The 16967-nt window shown below is 37.4% G+C and overlaps 1 protein-coding gene and 1 long non-coding RNA gene across 3 annotated transcripts; both read right to left on the reverse strand.

Moving 5' to 3' along the window:
* Positions 1-1235: 1235 nt before the first annotated feature.
* LOC116195036 (NADH--cytochrome b5 reductase 1-like) lies at positions 1236-4110 on the reverse strand. Of its 2 annotated transcripts, none has more exons than XM_031523992.1 (9): positions 3948-4110; positions 3232-3373; positions 3071-3161; positions 2867-2944; positions 2701-2781; positions 2517-2606; positions 2158-2223; positions 1957-2043; positions 1236-1655 (listed from the first exon to the last, which is right to left on the reverse strand). In XM_031523992.1, the coding sequence occupies exons 1-9, from the start codon at positions 4099-4101 to the stop codon at positions 1563-1565; spliced, it is 882 nt and encodes a 293-aa protein (XP_031379852.1). In that variant the 5' UTR covers positions 4102-4110; the 3' UTR covers positions 1236-1562. The 2 variants fall into 2 exon arrangements, with proteins under 2 accessions (XP_031379852.1, XP_031379850.1); XM_031523990.1 differs by having other exon boundaries at positions 3942-4110.
* A 7053-nt stretch (positions 4111-11163) lies between these two features.
* Positions 11164-12513, reverse strand: LOC116195296. The gene is made up of 2 exons (XR_004154617.1): positions 12178-12513; positions 11164-11780 (listed from the first exon to the last, which is right to left on the reverse strand). It is a non-coding gene; the product is annotated as an uncharacterized LOC116195296 (long non-coding RNA).
* Between the last annotated feature and the right edge of the window lie 4454 nt (positions 12514-16967).

A 16967-nucleotide genomic window follows, 5' to 3' on the forward strand; every position in this document is an offset into this window, starting at 1 on the left:
GGTTTTTTTATCTTTTTTTTTTATTCAATGCCATTAAAGTGATAGGTGGAAGTGTACTGTCAGGGATGTTTTTGATGGCAAAGAAGCGTTGAGAATGAAATTAATGACCGCCTCAAACTTCAAGAACTTAATTGATAGTTTACTCTCTTTTTATGATGTGGATCTCGTTACAAAAAGTTAATATAAGAGGTCACATAGACCGTAATCGATTGGCTAAATATTTAGCGAGTGTTACTCATTCATTGTAGATAAGTAACGATCAGTTGAAATGCTTGTAAGCGGAAATATGTGGGCTTTTTATGGGGCCAAATGTCCTACTTATAAGGATTTTGATCAGGTATTAACGTATCCAAGCGAATGAGTAATACTCAACTGCAATGAGTTTGGCCTAATGACTAAAGATGAGCTCATATATTTATCCGAATCCCTGGTTTGAAACCCCCTGGAGCAACCGGAGCGCATTTGGCGTGATTATCCACTCCATGCATCGTCAGGGGTTCATGGAGCTCCGGGAATTAGCTGAGCGAAATCTGGACACCCCGGATCAACAAAAAAAAAAAACAAGAGGATTAGTTGGGGATTTTATTCAGTGATGTTCTTTAATACCTTAGTCAGTAGCCTCAAATCAATTGGAAACCCAATCAAATATCACGATCATTTAAGCATTATCGATTTATCGCCCCATTTTGTCTTCCTAATACACAAAATGGACACTAACCTTTTGCCTATGTGTTTTGTATTGCAGACATTGGCTTATACCATTACGGGTGCAACCTCATCGGCTGGTGCTCTTGTTTAATGGCTTAACTCTAGACCCTTGTCCCGTGAAGACGCTGACAATAAGTACCGAGAATCCTACTTAATAAAAGGAATGACGGTCCAGTGAACCTATAAATGCGTTTTGCAGATGACAAATCATCTGTTACCTGCACTAAACAGATGAAACTGGGGCAGGCCTTTCATTGCTGTGGATTTGGGCATATCATCACGAATTCGAATCATCAGTTGCTACTTTTATAGAGAGTTGAACTCAGGGTTTTTGTCTTGCTAAAAGGGGGCTATGGTGGCCGCTGAGAATCCAACAGCAAAAAGTAATGAGATCTCATGCACAGTTTATAATGCCCAGAGGCGTTCTTATATTCTAGTAGATGCCTTCTGCAAAATGACAACAGCGTGAGTTGTGCCAAAAAGCCGAAAATACCTTTGGAGGGGCTTTTTGGGTTGCAGACTTGGACTCACCATCACGAGTTTGACGTAAATCATTGAAAAATTGAACTGTACAAATCAAGGCTTAGTGAGTCTAAGCTAAGCGTATATTTTCTTTTCAGGATATAATTAACAGGCCACTAGAAATTACATGATCCAGGATGGGGTACATACATGCTCTACATATATTAATTCTTTTGTTGTCCAAGAATCACGTGTATAATGCTCGGAGATTTCTGGAAATGTGTCCTCAATTTAATCCTCTTACAGAATTCCGTCTGCATAAGTAAATGAATCAAACACTAAGATAGCTGCCAGTGTGAATGTTGCTGTACAAGCTTCCTGCAGTTTTGCAATCAGAACTCGAATTGCATTTGTGATGTGTATCCAAGTGCATTGAGGTGAACGGCCATTGCCTTGTTCATGACCGGTGGTCCACACCTTAGTATCTGCAAAAATCATGACCTTGCAAGATCAGAGCATAATTGATTCTAAATTGAGTTCTGCAGCTTGTAATTTTTGAAACAAAATATTTTAGAACATAAAAATTATACATCTTTTTCTTTCTCTCCTTTCGGACACTCTTCGTACATTCATGAATACTCTACAAGTCCATAGAACAGGATGAATTGTACCCCTTCACGGAACCAATAGTATGCCCCACCTTATAAACCAGCATATGACAACTTGTTCTTTCTTTTGCTGTATCTTCTTTTCTTACGTTCTGTGAATAAAGATTCCAAACGTTACCTGAATGTCAAAAGCCGGAGGCGGACAATGGCTTTGGATCATTTCCTTCATTATATGGCCGACACCTCCATTCCAACCCTCAGGAGGCTAGTAATAACCGAAATAAGAAAGAGAATCAGTGCGTGAGAAGCATTTAACGAAGAGGCGACAGATTCAATAAAATCTTAAATTAGGTTGCTAGAACTCTGGAGGTAAGTGTACCTTACTCAGGACATAATAGACTTTGAAGCTATCAGGGAACTTCATTGCAAAGTCATCCATTTCTTCCTGCACAGGTTTTGATTTCCTCAGTAAAATCAAAATGCTTCTGTTAATTATGCAGCCAAAGCAACAGATTTAAATTCGATTTAATCGGGTTCCCCAGCAAAAATATCAAGCCAGAGATGATAGATCTGAGTGCGACAAAGAAAGAGAGAAGAGGTTCCTGAATCATTTTGAATGTCTTACAACACCAAAAAGAGAACTGCAGTATCACAAAACACACATGACATGCACCTCAGAAAATAGTTAAGAGTTCTATACATGTACGTCAGTATGAACCTGAAGAGGAAGTATTCAACCTTCAAGAGAATGTCCTCATATGTAGTATTTGCGTAAATAAGATGGATGTTCGTCTTGTCTTTTGGGTTCTCTAATATGGCTCGAATAAGCTGGAGGAAAAGAAGAAACCTACTTCAACTCTAAATCAAATATAATCTAATGGAGAATGGCATTAAATCATAATCCTTTTATCTTCAGATATACCTGAAACATCGGGGTTATCCCAGAGCCTCCAGCGAGCATACCAAATGCACGAGCTTGGCCTGGTGAGTACCTGAACCTTCCCTTCAAGAGCAGAAGGATGATGTACCAAGAGCTCAGATATCAATTCGAATCTAAATGGAGGAAAGGATGATAACAGATCACTTACCACAGGTCCACGAATGGGGAGGTAATCACCTATGCGCATGTGTCTGAAATGGTGGGACATCCTTCCTTTCGGATACATCTGCTCATATGGGAAAATAAATTAGTAACAAAGACATCAAATTTAGAATATATAAAGTCGGACATTTAAATGACATGGAAGAAGGCACATTAAAGAAATTGGTAATTGACATCCTTGTGGAAGCACCTTGACGACTAACTCAAAGTAACCCAGGTCAGAATCCAAGGTGATCGGAGTATATGGTCTGATAATCTCCTTACCTTGTTCATCCTTTCCCCTGCTTAAGTTCAATGATTAGATCTTATGGATAGACTAAGATGGAAGTTCCGTCGAATACAAAACCGAACCTGCAGACTACATGTTCCCCCACAGGAAGTCCCAGCACTGAAGTGGGGGTTGGAAGAGCAAATCGAAATTTTGCGGTGTTGCTGCTAAGCTGAGTTTTCTTGATGAGCTTGAATTCCTTGAATTTCTTGGGGTCCAAGCATCCTGAAGTAGAGAGCATCCATGTTTTATCAACTTTTTACCCTACGTTTTCATATCATCACTTTGCACCCTTAAGTTCATATTTTCCCAGCTTCGCCCCAAAACTTGAATTTTTTTCCTCCAATTTCAACCACTTCCTTTTTCTCATCACGAACAATTTGGAGAAATTTCAAAAGGGCATAATTGTGTAGAGGCTAAACTTTGGGGTGCGATACATAAGTTTGCCTACAGAGCAAACATCCTGAAAAAAGACATCGAAACCTCCAAAAATCAAGTTGTGTTTGATATTAGAGTTGAGTTGAGTTAAGTTTTGATTTTAATTTGTTTATAATGATTGTGTTGTTGAATTATAAGAAAAGGTGTGAAAAAGTAATAAATAGTTGAGATTAAGTAATGATTGTGTTATTGAATTGTGGACAAAGTAATGAATAGTTGAGAGAATTTAGTATTAAAAATTGAATTAAATGGTTAAAAAATTGAAAAAAAAAGAAAAAAAGTAATAATCGTGTTGTTGAATTGAAGATAAATTCGGTTGAGTTAAAAAAAATTTCTAAAGCCAAATAGGGCCGACCTTTACGCTTTCTTATGAGGTAGAAGAAGCAAGCGACAGAGGTACCGACGACAAGCAGAGCCACACCGACTCCGACCTGGGGGGCGTAGGCGAAGGGAACCTGCAAGTATGGCAGCTCCGTGAACCCCAATGATGTCGTACTGAGCCATAATTCCAACATTATGCAGAGTGGCTTTGAACTAGGAAACCACATTACGCCATCTGCTGCATTTATAGCTATGCACCATATCCTTTGCTTGCAATGATAGCCTTCCTCGTCGAGGCTCAGTTTCGCCATTGGCAAAAGCATTAAGAATAAGAAAGGCATCAAGAAAGGCATCTGACAATGAATTTTTGGAGCAAAAACGGACATAGATAAAGTAATTGGGGGAGTTTTATAAATTTAGAAATGTAAACTCCAAAGAAGAAGGAAACGTCTTCGACGCCTTCTTGGGTACTCTTCCTTTTCTGATCTTCACAGTTTGGTGCTCAATCTCTTACTTCCTTTTCATTTTCATCCGCACGATATCTTCCATATGTCGTCTTTTTCTTGTATGTGGGTGATCTTCCTTTCCGGGAATTCTGGCATTTAGCCAGCTCAAATTTTAGTTACCTGAGCAGGAAAATTATTCGTACTTGTAGTACGATGTTTCATATAACCAGTAAATAAAAGAATTCGTAAAAGTCCCGTACAATTGCGAAAAGTTTTTGCACTTAAAAAATAACGTTTCACACGAGTGTAAAAAGTTAGTACGAATCATTATTTTTCTTGTGCGAAAACAGCATTTCGTAAAGAGAAAATGTTGTGTACGAAATATTGTTCTTAAAATTTCACACCAGAGGGAACAATGTTTTGTACTGAGTTTCTCAGTACGAAACTTTGGAAATAAAGTGCGAAATTTTTTCAGACAGATACTCTTTCATTTAGTATAGAGTAAATTCACAAATAGGTCCTTCACAGATTAGATGTACATCAAATTTACCTCGAGAAATTTTTTACATCAATTTATACCTTCACTTTATAATTTTACATTACATTCAACCTTCCGTCCACTTCCGTCGAATTCCGTCCAAATATTGGAGGGTTAAAGTGATGCAAAAAATTTTTGAAGGTAAATGTGATGTATAGTCAATTTCTAGAGGACTAATTCGTCAATTCATTGAACTGTGTCTTTAAATTTTTTATTATTCTCTACTGTCTCCTCCCTTGCTCTTCCTCTCTCTCATCTGTTTCAGAAAACTGTGGCAAAGGGCGGGAAACGAAAAGGAATCGTCTCCGTGCATTTCGAAGAAGATCGGTCTTGCGTTGTTAAGCATTTTGGTTTTTGGATTTCGAAGAAAATCGGTTCTGTGTATGCAGTGTGCTACTAGCTTCGTAAATCTGAAGGTAGGCAATGGTGTTTATTGCTCGCATTGTCGATTTTGTGGTCCCCTACTTCTCTTCTTGCTCTGATGTGTTGTTATTTGTAATGAATGTGGTCCCCTTCTATTCCTCTTTAGCGTTGTTATGCCCAGATGATGATAAAGTTTGTTTTTTTTCTTTTTTAAAACCAACTGTGGTCCCCTACTGTTCTCCGTCATCTTTTCGTTGGCAGGGCGTGGCTGCTCTCTGTTTAAAGAATGACAAGTTAGTATCAGCAGAGGAACACAAAGTTAAAGCAAAGAAAAATTAAGGTAAAATGAGTGAATAAATCGGAAGAACAATTGTTGCCTGGAAGTAGGAGTTCTTGCTGTAGCTGTAGCTTCCATCTTTTGCGTGAAAAATTGTAGCACGTTAAGGCTAAAGCAGTCTAAAGTTTAGCACGTTACAGGCTAATATATAGAGGAATAAGCAAACAGAGTAAGGAAGCCACCCACCAATGTCAACCAACTTGTTCATAAACAGAAAATCAGACATTCATCGACTTTACAGACTCACCATCTTCATTGAGTTTCCTCGATAGCTGCGCTCTTGTAGGGAGGGCATACATTCCCGTAGCTACAGCTTTCCTAATAGCCCAACCATCATGAGGAGCAAAATCCTGAGCATAAGCTTTAGACGCTGGATCTTTCAAGGAATTTCTAATCGTGATTATTGAACAATAAAGAAAGACTGAGGATCAAATAAACAAAGTGGGAAAAGCTGAACACATTGATATTATTGAGCAAGACTTGCATTAGTGGCCTCTCCCATTTAAGAGCGATGCAATTGACAGTCTAATTGGAGGCCTTTTAGTGTGTGTGTTTGGGTGGGGCTGGGATGGGATCTTTATGTTTACTATAGAATAGTGGCGTAGCTGCATCAGTAAGTTATGTAGCATGACTATTGTTGAAAGAACAAACTTTGTTAAATTGCTGCAATGTTAGAAGAATGTCTCTGATGAAGCAGATTGGTGGTGTGGAAGATTCATAGGGTGACAACCATATGGTATGTGGTGTTCTATAAAAGTGATGTTAAAACTTCAAGCGTGAATTCATTTACCCTTTTGGCATTCAGGTGGAACTCTGAAATACGGTAAAATACCTATTTGCTGCTTTGATATTAATGGGAATCTTTTTATGCAGTTGCCTAATAGTAAGAAACATGCTTTCTGGCTTGAAAACATGCACTGAAGTATCTAATTACATGCACAATGGTGGATCTTCAGTGCCGCATAGATCAATTTCCCCTGCCAATGGTAGACATGAAACCAATAAATTTTCCAATGCAATAAATGGCTCAAGGGAGACATTTGATCATAAGAAGCGGGCATCAACCAAACCACTCATTAAATCTTCAGATGCTGAAATTAAACACTCTTTTATGTTTTTTTGAATAATGTTTTTTAGACTGCTTTGAAAAATTGTGGCTACTTTGAGTTGTCTTACCATAAGAAAATATTAGGGCTGTCTCCCAATGTAATGAGATAAAAGGCCTAGCAATCTCATTGTATTTTATAACTTCTACCGGTTTTGTTAGTATCCAATGTGAATCTTAAAGGACCATATAGATTTATGTTTTATGTTCAGTGTTTTTGCTATAAGAGTATTTGAAGCTTCCATCCTTGATTCTAGTTGTTGTCATTGAGTGGATTTTTTTCTTCACTCGGCATGTTTACTCAACAATGCTTGGGTGATGATCTTCAATTCATGTTAAATATGCCTATTGTTCTTTGGATTGTTGTAGTATGGCATGGGAGTTTGTCGAGGACAATGGCTATAACGCGGGGCCTGAATTGTATCTTGATTGGTATGATGATGATCCTAAATTTATTGCTACTGGAGGGAGTACATCGCATGATGCTGGTGCTGGAGGATTTGGACTGCAAGTTGCTGGTGTTGGTGGATATAGCATCGAAGAGGCTCAAATGCAAGACAAGTCGAAAGCTAAAAGAAAAAGGCAAAATACAAAAACCAGGTTCAAGCAAAGAACAACTGAAGAAAGAGAGAGATTGTTTGTAGAGCAAGAGAGAATATTTGCAGAACAAGAGATAAATGTTGTGGTGGAGGATTTGGCCATCTCTGATGCTTATGACACAGATGAGCTAGAGTCTCTTAAAGGTAATGAGAATGATGGGGAGATTGTGCAGCTACCAGTGTTTAATGAAGCAGTTGAGTTTGAACATATTACAATAGAGCTTGGGATGGAATTTCCAAATCTAAAAGTGTTTAGGAATGCAGTGAGGGATTATAATATTAGTAGGGGAAGAGAAGTTCGATTTAAGAAAAATGAGTCCACAAGGGTAAGGGCGAAATGTGTGGAGAAAGAGTGTAAGTGGGTTATATTATGCTCACTAAACAAGAAGAACAACACATATCAAGTGAAAACTTTCGTGAGTGAACATACATGTTGTAGAAAGTTACAGAATAAGTTGGCCACAAGGGAGTGGGTGGCAAGTAAATTGGTTCCGAGGGTTAGGTTCCAACCAAGCATGACTGGACAAGAAGCTTATGATTACCTGATGCACTCATATAGAGTGAAAGTGGGAGATGCTATGATTTACAGGGCTCTATGTATTGCTCATAAGACATGTCAGGGTTCAGAGAATGAACAATATGCTAAGCTAAGAGATTACTGTAATGAACTTCTAAAAAGCAATCCAGGGTCGAGCGTGGGACTGAATGTTGCTCCAGTCTCACATCATTTTCAGAGAATGTATGTATGCTTAGAGGCTTGTAAGACTGGATTTTTGAGTTGTGGTAGGCCACTTATTGGCCTAGATGGTTGTTTCCTGAAGGGATATTTTGGGGGCCAACTTCTATCAGCTGTTGCTCAAGATGGAAATAATGCCTTTTATGTAATAGCATATGCAATAGTTGATGTGGAAAACAAAGAAAACTGGAGATGGTTTCTCATAAATCTTGTGGATGACTTAGGGGATCCTGTGCTCAATGGTTTTAGCTTCATGTCTGATATGCAAAAGGTATATTTAAATTTAATTTATTCCATTCATTACTTATTTATTCACCTTTGCTTATTGCTAATCCAATTACTTCATATTTATAGGGCCTAGATGCTGCACTGAAGGAGATTTGCCCAGGAGTACAACATAGGTTTTGTGCTAGACATATATGGGCCAATTTCAACAAGAATTGGCCAGGTAAAGAGCTGAAGGATGCATTCTGGGCTTGTGCTAGAGCAGCAACTGAGCAGCAATTTCAACTGAGGATGGATCACTTGAAGACAATCAGTCTTGAAGGATGGCTTTGGCTGAGCAAATTACCACCTGACAGATGGACCAGGTCAGCATTTGATACATACTCAAAGAATGACTCACTGACAAATAACATGTGCGAGCAATTCAATTCTGAAATAATGAAAGTTAGGAATAAGCCCATCATCACCATGGTTGAAGGAATCAGAATGTACATTATGAAAAAGATGACAAGGAGCAAGCTGCAAATGGCCAAATACAAAGGTCCACTCTGTCCTAGAATTCAAACTAAGTTGGAGATCATGAAAAATAGAGCTGCTGCGTGGACTCCACATTGGGCTGGTGATCCTGATATGGTTAAATTTGAGGTCACATGCCCTCCAAATTCCAAATGTGCTGTGGACCTACAGATGCATACATGTTCTTGCAGGGAATGGGACCTTATTGGGATCCCTTGTATGCATGCAGTTGCTTGCATTGGCTTTAATAATCTGAAGCCTGAAGATTTTGTGCATCCATGGTATTCAAGGAGCACACATGAACAGCTCTATGGTTTTTTCATCAAACCGACTGCTGGTGAGGAATATTGGACAAAGTCAAATGAGGACCCTGTCCAACCTCCAAAGTTAAAGAGGCCACCTGGTCGTCCCAAGAAGCAAAGGAAGAAAGGAGCAGAGGAACCAAAAGATCCATATAAGCTGAAAAGAAGCTTAGGTCCCATAGTTTGTGGGAAGTGTGGAGGTAGTAAACACAACATTAGGACTTGCAAAGGTCCTTCAATTGCTTCAAGTTTAAAGAAAAAAGAGAAAAATTCCTCAAAGAAATCCAATGTTGTGCCTATTGGAACTAATTCTACAGTTGCATCGGCTGATGGTACTAATTCAACACAGGTACATGTTTAAAGATTTTTCATTATGCTTTACTTGATGTGCTTTTATTTTTCTAATAATGAAATTCCTCACAATGCAGGGGACTCCTCTGGTAGGTCGAGATTTTCCACCTGAAAGGCCAAGTCCATCAGCACAGGTATATATTAAGTAGTATTATTTTTCTTATAAGTAAACTTGCAAATGAGTTTATTAGCATGAAAGATTTCTATTATCCAGTTGAGGAATGCTTCAAGCTCAGGAGTAACTGTTTCAAGTTCAGTAGTGCCATCTCAAGTTGCATCAAGTTCATCTATGGTATGTATTAATGTGTTTGAAGTATTGAATATGTATTAGCCGTTTGAGTATGTTGATGTTAAGTATTTGACATTGTAGTGGAGGTTTGGCTTTGGAGTAACACCAACTATGGCAATGCTAGATAGACAAAGTGTTGTGAGGGGAGTGCCTGCATTCAGGACCCCTCCTGTGAGGCCATCGACTGTACCCCGAACCAGCAAATCAACAAATCAGTACAAACTCAGTTCATTTTCAAGGGACAACAATCACTGTCATTGGAAACCATGCATGCTGTTGGTCCTGCAACTGCAAAAAGATTTGCTAGATACCTCAACCTCAACCAAAAGCCCCCTTCACAGTAAAGAAATGTTGGGTAATGCCATTTGTAATTTTTTGACTAGATCTGAACTTTTTGATCTGAGGTATATATTGTGTTTGTTTTTGTAAAGTTGGAAGTGATATGAGGCATATACTCTGGTTCTTTTTGTAAAGTTAGAAGTGATCTAAGGTATATATTCTGATTCTTTTTGTAAAGTTGGAAGGAGCTAAAGGTGTTAATATTAGGCGCTAAGCTTCTCGATATTGGGGAGTTAAATACAGATATGCATGTTAGCTTGTGAAAGCACTGTATTTTTTGTATAATAGGTACCAAATTCAAGTCCTATATGGATTTGGTATTTGTTATATTTAGGGGAAGGGATTTGTTTCTTTGTTTAGGCTTGTAAAGACTAGTATGTATCTCATATAAACTTCAATGGTATATTGAGTTCCTCCGTATGCGATTGTTTATTGAGTTTCATCAATGCATAGTAAACTTCTTATCTGATTCCTATAATTGTACTGTGTATAGCTGTCGAGTTCCTTAATTTTGTTGAAGCAATCTTGTTGAACAAATGTCAGCTTCTATCAGGTCAAGAGAAAAGATTTAGTGGAGGGTAGTTGCTTGCATGGTCTAATGGCGACAATTAGAGATGGGTCTTCTCTAGCTGTTCGGTCTTCAGTTTTGTCTATGTATGCAAAGTGTTAATTCCCTGATGAGGCATATCGTTCTTTCAGTGAAGTTGTAGATCAGAATATATTCACGTGGACATCAGTGATTGGGGATGCAAGGGTCGGGAAGATGAGGGAATGCATTTCCTTGTTTCACAAAATGCAGTATACTGAGTTTCATCCTGATGGAATTGTTATCAGTTGCATGCTTTTGGGGTTTGGGAATTCAATGAATGTCCTTGAGGGGAAAACGTTTCATGGATTAGTACTGATCAGATGGTTCATGAATACATTTCATGGATTAGTACTGATCAGATGGTTCATGAAAACGTTACTTGTTTGATCAGATGGTTCACAATGCGCTTTTGTCCATGTACTGCAAATTCCGGCAGTTGGATATAGCAAATAAGCTATTTGGTAGAGGGAATAAACTTGATAAAGAACAGTGGAACATAATGATTATCGGACAGAACAGAGGAAGTTCAGAGAACAACACATTAATTTCATTAACTCATCTGCAAAGATTTGCAAAACTGCATTACACAGAAACCGAAACATAAATGACAGTAATTCTGTCATTACAACTGAAAAAAGTGCCTATACACATGTCCAACATTCCTACAGCTGTAAACTATTGAATTGGTCCTCCAGAGAATGAAACAGGTCTCCTGCAGAATAGTCATGCAGCACTGATTCCATGTGCTGTAGTGTTTGAGCTAAGAACTGGAAATGGCATATCTTAATCAGAAGATTTCCAGCTAACAAAGCAAAATGCAACTGAGCCCAAAGCCCACACCACAGCTCGTGAAATTGGAAACGGAAGATGGCTCAGATTTGATTCCTCCACAAAAGTCCAAACTCAAAAGGGCAAACCCCAATTCCCCCATAGATTAATCCAACGCCAAACTTTCAATGCTCAAATCAAATCATCAAAAAAGCCGAAGCTGAGCTGCGAAATGGCAAGATCGGATTCACTTGCTTGAACGAGTATCTTTTTGCAGGAGGAATACAGTCATTAAAGGATTCACCAAGTGGAACCTTAGAAGGAATGAAGCAGTCTATCTCTTGACCAAATGCTGGGCAATCTAACCAACCTGTAAAAGAATAAATTTTCAGAGATCCCAGGAGAAGAGGAATTTGTCAGCTAGAAAGAGCACAGGTATGAAAGGAACGGCAAGCACCCACAGATGAAATGTAAGCTGCATCAAAAGGAATCCCTGAAGCCACTAATCACTCTATCAGAAATGAAAAAAGGAGGAAAAAAACAAGGGTGGAATGTAAAAGGCAGACAAAAGATGTTCAGCACAATCACAGTGAAAAAAGATGCAAAACTATATTTGCGGCTCTGCCAATCGGATACCCCGCCGCTTCAGCCCTGCGGAAACGAAACGGAAGCCTCTACTGAGACGCCTCTCAACTTCTCTCTCTCTCTCTCTCTCTCTGCCACTAGCAAATCAAGAGCCAACCAATACGGCAAGACGGGGAAGGTACCTGCAACAAAAGGGACAAAAGAGAGAGAGGTCGACACATTACGACTTCAGCACCTCAGACACCCACAAACTGATTGGACCCGACCCGAATAGGATGGGTCCAATCTGACCGAACTCGATAAACCGAGTCGGATCCGACCCTGCTTACATCAAGATCAGATCTGGAAGGATTAGCGAGGAGTCGTCCAGATCTGACCAAGGAGTAACAGAGGAGCCGCGAGGCAGCAGGCTAGAGAGAGTTGGTGGGCGCTGGGAGCTGCATCGAAGAAACCGTGGTGGTCTGGCTGCTTCAGCCATTTACAGCTTTGTTGGGAGCTGCATCGAAGAAACCTCGGTGTTGCTTCTGCCTTCCTTTATATATGTGTGTGTGTGCATGTGTTTGGAAAGAAAAGAGGATTGATATATTCAGCCAAGGATTTGAATGAGTCAATGTCGGATGGGTCCTTTAACGGAATTGGACGGGAGGTTGAATATGATGTAAAATTATAAAGTGAAGGTATAAATTGATGTAAAAAATTTCTCAAGGTAAATTTGATGTACATCTAATTTCTAAGGGACCAATTTATCAATTTACTCTTTAGTATAGAAGATTTTGTCTTATATGAAACATTATTATTCTTATGCAAAAAAAAATTTCATATAAAATAAACAATATTCTTCGGTGTAAGTTGTTGCACTTGCACGAAACGTTGTTCTTTTCGCGCTTGCACGAAACTTTCTGCAAAAGTTCTTGCACTTGTGCAAATCATTGTTCTTCAAGTGCTTTCGCACCCTGCTGATTGATGATTGAATGCTATAATTTTCCTCTTCTTTTCTCATAGAGCATCCACAGCTAGTAGGTCATCCTCGAAATCGGTTGCGACGTACATGGATGAGCTGTTCCTTCGAGATTTGGACACAAGACTGGTGATTTCACCAGTTCGCCCCATAATAGAACATGACTATCAGAATAAGTGTGACTGGGCCAAGTTTATGAGAGCTCAATCTCAATTGGACAACTACAAATGAGCTGAACTCGATCTTGAGCAGCGAACATCGGAGCTCGACCTCAGCTCGAGATTGAAATAAAAGAGTGGCTCTACTCCGGTGCGTTGCAGCAAATCATCTTTAAGTACGTTCATCTTATATTTTCGCGTGATCCATATTGCCCGCATAAAAAAATTAACATTAGACCGCATGATTATTTGACCGATTATTTCAGGGTATTGCACGGTTCGAGAAACTTCGGTCAATTCGTATACAATGACATTAGTTTAGGGTCTTTGACCCTACATATATATAAATATAGAAACGTGTATATATATATATATTCGGGTTATGACATAAAGGACGCACCAAGACAAATTGGCAGTTAACAAAATTACGACATATGGCAATTATGTACGTAATTACGTGTGGTTTATAAAATTTAAAATGTGGCTAATATAATAATCTTCGTATAGTAATGTGATTAATCCCAAGAAATATTCCTCTAATTGTTGGCACCACTTTAGAAACTTCACAGGAGGCCGCCGGCCTTAAGGGTCAAATCAGGCGTCAAGATATCATTTCACGTTAACCAGGAAAGTTGATCCTCTGTTACAGTAACCAACTATCGTTTCGACTTAAATAAAAATATTTTCTTTCTAACTTTTCTCCGATTTTCGAGCTTCTTTTTATGCGAGCCATCATTTCTGCTGAGTGGGAGATACGACTTATAAATATTTTTTTCGATATCAACCGTACAATATGAAAACTTAATTAAGCCCATGACTAATCCAATTAAGACGCGTCGGCTCATTAAGGGGTAAAGTTCTTTCAGCTTGAATTTCCTCTATTCACAAAACTTGAACTTGTATTGAATTCCCATGGCTTATACGGGTTATGACCCATTTTTACTTAAAAGTTCAAGCTAATAAATGTTGATACCCAAATTTCATATAAACTCATGATTATTTTTTCATTTTTACGTGAAATTTTATAATTCTCAACACCCGCCCTCACATGTAACGTGTGCTCTTTTTTTCTGCCTACATGTCATTGTGCGCCCTTAAACACTCGCTCTCAACAACTGACCTCGAGTCGGGCTTATCTTCTGTGCTTGGGCCAGGGAGAACTAATACGAGCGCACTCTTGGCTGCACTCGAACGTATTGGCCTAGCGTGGTATGGGTGCGCATTAACGTGTTGGCATGCATACGCGTAACTTGAGCTTATACCATATTGAATTTACATGGGTCATACGAGCTAGAGTCCATTTTCACTTAAAAGTTTAAACTGATAAGTATTGGTACTCAAGTCTCATATAGATTTATGGTTATTTTTTCATTTTTTCTATGTGAAATTTTGTAATACTCAACAACTTGAGATCTTATTTAAGAAAAATAAATGTCGAATCACTTGAACTAACGAAATTCATTCGACCTATAAATAAATTAGAGGAACTTAATTTTTGTCTTAATCAATCTGAAATTGACCCCAGAGGGACAAAAGTACTTTAACATGCAAATGATCCTTTTTCTCCCGTGTGAATTGGAGTCAATCACAAATTGCAATAATTCTATAAAAAAGTTGGCGAGGCCAGTCAAACCTAAAATTCAAAAAATCAATTATTATTGAAGAAGAGGGCTGCTATTGTCACCATTTCACAATTACGTTTCTAGAATGCCAATTTTCTTGCCAAGAGGCCCCTTATATTATTTTCTCAAGGAAACATGTTACAAAAAAAAGAGAAGCTTTTGATAAATCATCTATTATCTGTTATTATCATAAAAAAAAGCATACTTTTTTTCAGTATTACTTTACGTTTCTTTCCTATTCTTTTTTCTCTAAAGAAGGCTTTTCTATTTATTATTTTTTACCATTATATTAATATGTCATTCTTTTATTATGAGGAGCTCGTTGCATTAAATGGAAAATAGGACAAGTATAAATTAAATAAAAAAATAAAATAAACTTCACTGATAGAAATTTTCTTCATAAACTTGATATTTTACTAATTTATTCTCGAATTATACGCATAATGCGCGCAAATCACTATCTAATTATTGTTTAAGGGTGGTGGGTGTGGTGAATTTAATAATTACTTCTTGATGCTTGACAAATTTTTAATAGAGACGAAATGCTTCCAGCAAAAAAAAAAAAGACGAAGTGTTTTTTTTTTACATCTGAAATGTTCTCTGCGAAATTATTCTTATCAGCTATAATTGTTGAATCAGAAGCAACTGCGTCCCTCTAGGGAATTGATTAATCTATGGGAGTAAATGTTGAAGATTTGATATGACCCTTAAAATATATATATTAAGTGAAGTGTTGTAGAATTTATTGCAGCATGTGGTGGAGCTGTCTAATTAAAGATGGGAAAGTAAGGGCCAAAAGAGACTTATCAAATAAATACATATGGGATCCAATGTTTCTAACTTCTAATTTGGTGAGAATTCTTACTCAGCGAAAAAAAAAAATTGTTAGAATTTTTTATTTCTTCCGTGATTTTTCATCGTACAAAATTCGTGCTCCACGCCATTTCGATTTTGATATTTTCGATCTCGTCCTATTATGGTATTTGGAGTTGAAAAATGGAATTTTAGTTTCATACGAAAAGATTTTCATCTTATAAGTCACATCTGCTTCAAGATTTACATTTGTATGGCTAATTTGATATGTTTATTAATTAGAACTTCCTATGGTTCCATGTTCGATACGTAAAGAAAACTATCCGTACTCATTTATTAGATAATAAGATTTCTATTTCATTATATTAAACTTATGAACATATCTTATCACTGAAAAAAGAACTTGTCGTGATTTTTAAAGAAATGATCATAAATTAAAAATGCATAATTCTAATAATATCCCGAGTTTTTATTACATTACTCTACCTTGTATACTCATATCAATCTATATTCAAATTGTGCATTTTGTTCTTAATTTATAAATTTTAAAATTACGATCACATAGAAATGTACCTTTTTATACTCATATCAATCTATATTCAATTTGTGCTTCTTTTTTTTTTTTTTGTAATTTATAAGTTTTAAAATTATGATCACATTCGAGAGAGTTCGTGAAAAATAAAATTACTTTGTTTTCCCTCAACAAAATCAATGCATTATATCGTTTTGAACTTACATTCACATTTCATCGGATGTTATGGAAACTATTAAGGATAGTATCCATGTATAATAGGCAACATATATAGTATTCATAGATATTAGCCATATAGGAATAATTAGTTTCCTTTTCATGTAAAGGCTTCCGACTTATTTATTGTTTGGACTACCATCAACAAAATCAAGTTGGATTGTTCCAAACTTCACAAAAACCCTACATAATTTTAAAGTAGACTCCTTTATTTAAGGAAAAGTTGCCGCCAAAGCTTTTCTAAAAGAACCACGAAATAAAGAAAAACCTTTTCTTTTAGCAACTGAATAATGGAGTTTATGCAGTCAATTAAACCACGAGTTTATATTAATAATGAGATATAATTGAAGAGTTTTTTTAATCATCATTCGCATCATTAGTGATAATTTAAATATATACGTGTAAATTATCAGGACCATTCTAGTAGTTATGTTACCCGCAGGCTCGTAACACGGCAGACCCCATCGACCGGTTAACAAATACTTCACAGCAATCTAACAAATTAAGACAAGGAACTGAATTTATCTTTGTAGGGAGTTCCGGTATTTTATTTTTTAAATAAATAAAAAAACAACCTAATTGATTGTCGTCCCATCTCTTTAATATCACTTGGATTCGTGGAGGAGAGCGCCATTATTAACGCTGAACAAGTTTAAGACCTCGAGCAGTTCAA

The sequence above is a fragment of the Punica granatum genome, chromosome 2 (assembly GCF_007655135.1).
Source record: "Punica granatum isolate Tunisia-2019 chromosome 2, ASM765513v2, whole genome shotgun sequence".
Taxonomy (NCBI): Eukaryota; Viridiplantae; Streptophyta; class Magnoliopsida; order Myrtales; family Lythraceae; genus Punica; species Punica granatum.